Source organism: Primulina eburnea, chromosome 4 (genome assembly GCF_022965805.1).
Source record: "Primulina eburnea isolate SZY01 chromosome 4, ASM2296580v1, whole genome shotgun sequence".
NCBI classification, from domain to species: domain Eukaryota; kingdom Viridiplantae; phylum Streptophyta; class Magnoliopsida; order Lamiales; family Gesneriaceae; genus Primulina; species Primulina eburnea.
This window is the reverse complement of record NC_133104.1, coordinates 9673310-9674987: the sequence shown is the minus strand read 5'-3', so window position 1 is coordinate 9674987 and position 1678 is coordinate 9673310. Positions and strand designations below refer to the sequence as shown.

At 31.9% G+C, this 1678-nt stretch overlaps 1 protein-coding gene across 1 annotated transcript; it reads right to left on the bottom strand.

Annotated features, from left to right (window-relative positions):
• Positions 1 to 1163, bottom strand: LOC140829773 (uncharacterized). Its single transcript, XM_073193063.1, has 3 exons — positions 1070 to 1163; positions 806 to 843; positions 1 to 681 (listed from the first exon to the last, which is right to left on the bottom strand). Exons 2-3 carry the CDS (start codon positions 824 to 826, stop codon positions 181 to 183), a joined length of 522 nt encoding a protein of 173 aa, XP_073049164.1. The 5' UTR covers positions 827 to 843; positions 1070 to 1163; the 3' UTR covers positions 1 to 180.
• Positions 1164 to 1678: the final 515 nt, after the last annotated feature.

Sequence of the window (1678 nt, the reverse complement as noted above, 5' to 3'; positions counted from 1 at the left end):
CTTACCGTTTTCTGCTTTTTTGCTCAACGCAACTTCTTTTTTCTTCAAATAAAGCTTCAAATCACAAACAACTCTTTTGAAAGCTATTGTACCCCAAGGGTACTTATTAAAAACATCAAAATCATCAATCAGGCAAAAAATCTCTTTATCAACTTGAGGATTCTTAACTGGAGCTATAGGTCATAGTACACCACAGACGAAGTACAAACAAGCCATCTTCACTCTCTCTATACTCAACAACTCATCCACACTTTTCAAATCCTTCAACTTCATTTCAACTTCCTTCACAGATACTTTATCACTACCTTGAAAATATTTATCACAAAAGTCTGAAACTTCTACTATTTCTTCAGGAAAATTATCAGAACAATCCAACCCTGTTATCAATGCATACTCCATTCTAGAAAACCTGACTGGTCTATCATTTACAACAAACCACATTTCATCATCGTCTTTTGCATACACTTGTCTCATCACCATAAACCATAAAATCTGACTAGATAAATTATAATCCACAACATACTTAATCAGATTGCCAAATTGTGTGTTTTCAACCATGAAGTCCATGTCCTGCTCATTCAAGCAATCTAATATAAATTCACTGACTTTTTGATATTTGGAATGTACACTTAACTTGCAACTAAAATACTTCTCCCTTGATAGTTGAGATTGAAGATTAACCTGAAAAAGATTAATCAAGTCAACTAGTAGTATCAATAAATTAAATACTCAATTATGTCAAATTCATGAAATTTAAAGAGCAATACAAAAATAAATATTTTTCAAAACAAAAAGAAGAACATACCCAAATATTTTGTGCAACCATCTCCGAAATTCTTCGTTCTACCAACAAGAAGTTTCAAAGAGAAGAGATCTTGATCGGAAAAAAATAAACAACTTCAAAATTCACATATTACACGAAATCTTTAATATTAAAAGATTGAGACAAAGTCAATCAATAATATCATCAACTCAATCATTTCAATCTACAGACATTCTTATTGGTTAATTCATTAACAAACTGAATATGTTAAAATTCATGAAATTACTAAAGCGATAATGAACATACCTAAATCTTGTGTGCAACCATCTCCGATTTTTTTCTCCTTTAGGAATTTCAGTTGGTTGATGCCTTTAGTTGGATATAGACATGGATGGTATACTTAATCCATCCAAAAACTGACAAGGATTTCAAGTTGATACAGTGGAATAGAGGGAAATTCAAATGTGAGATCACGGATTGAGTCAAAATATCCAGCTTTATTGTTCAAGCAACATCTAACAGTCTGTGTATAGAAATCAAACCAATCATAAATAAAAATCGATTGAGACTTGAGAATAGCAGTTCTGGGAAAAAAATAAGGTATTCTTGCCAGAATACTGTTATAGTGAATTAGTTGATAAAATAGCCCAGGTGAAAAGTTTCAAGTAATTAATCGGAAAATGCTATTCTCATAGTAAGCTGCAACAACTATTTTTCGGTGTGCAGCGGGTAAACCTCCTCAGCAATTTTTTTTGCAAATATAGAGGAGGTAACGTACCATCATTGACTTTACTTTTTTTTATTTGGAGACTATTATTTGCAAATGGCCATTGACATTCTCCCTTGAATCCCCACAATAATCTTAAGAATTTCTATGATAGATGACACAAGCTAATCAATCCAATACATTTTCTG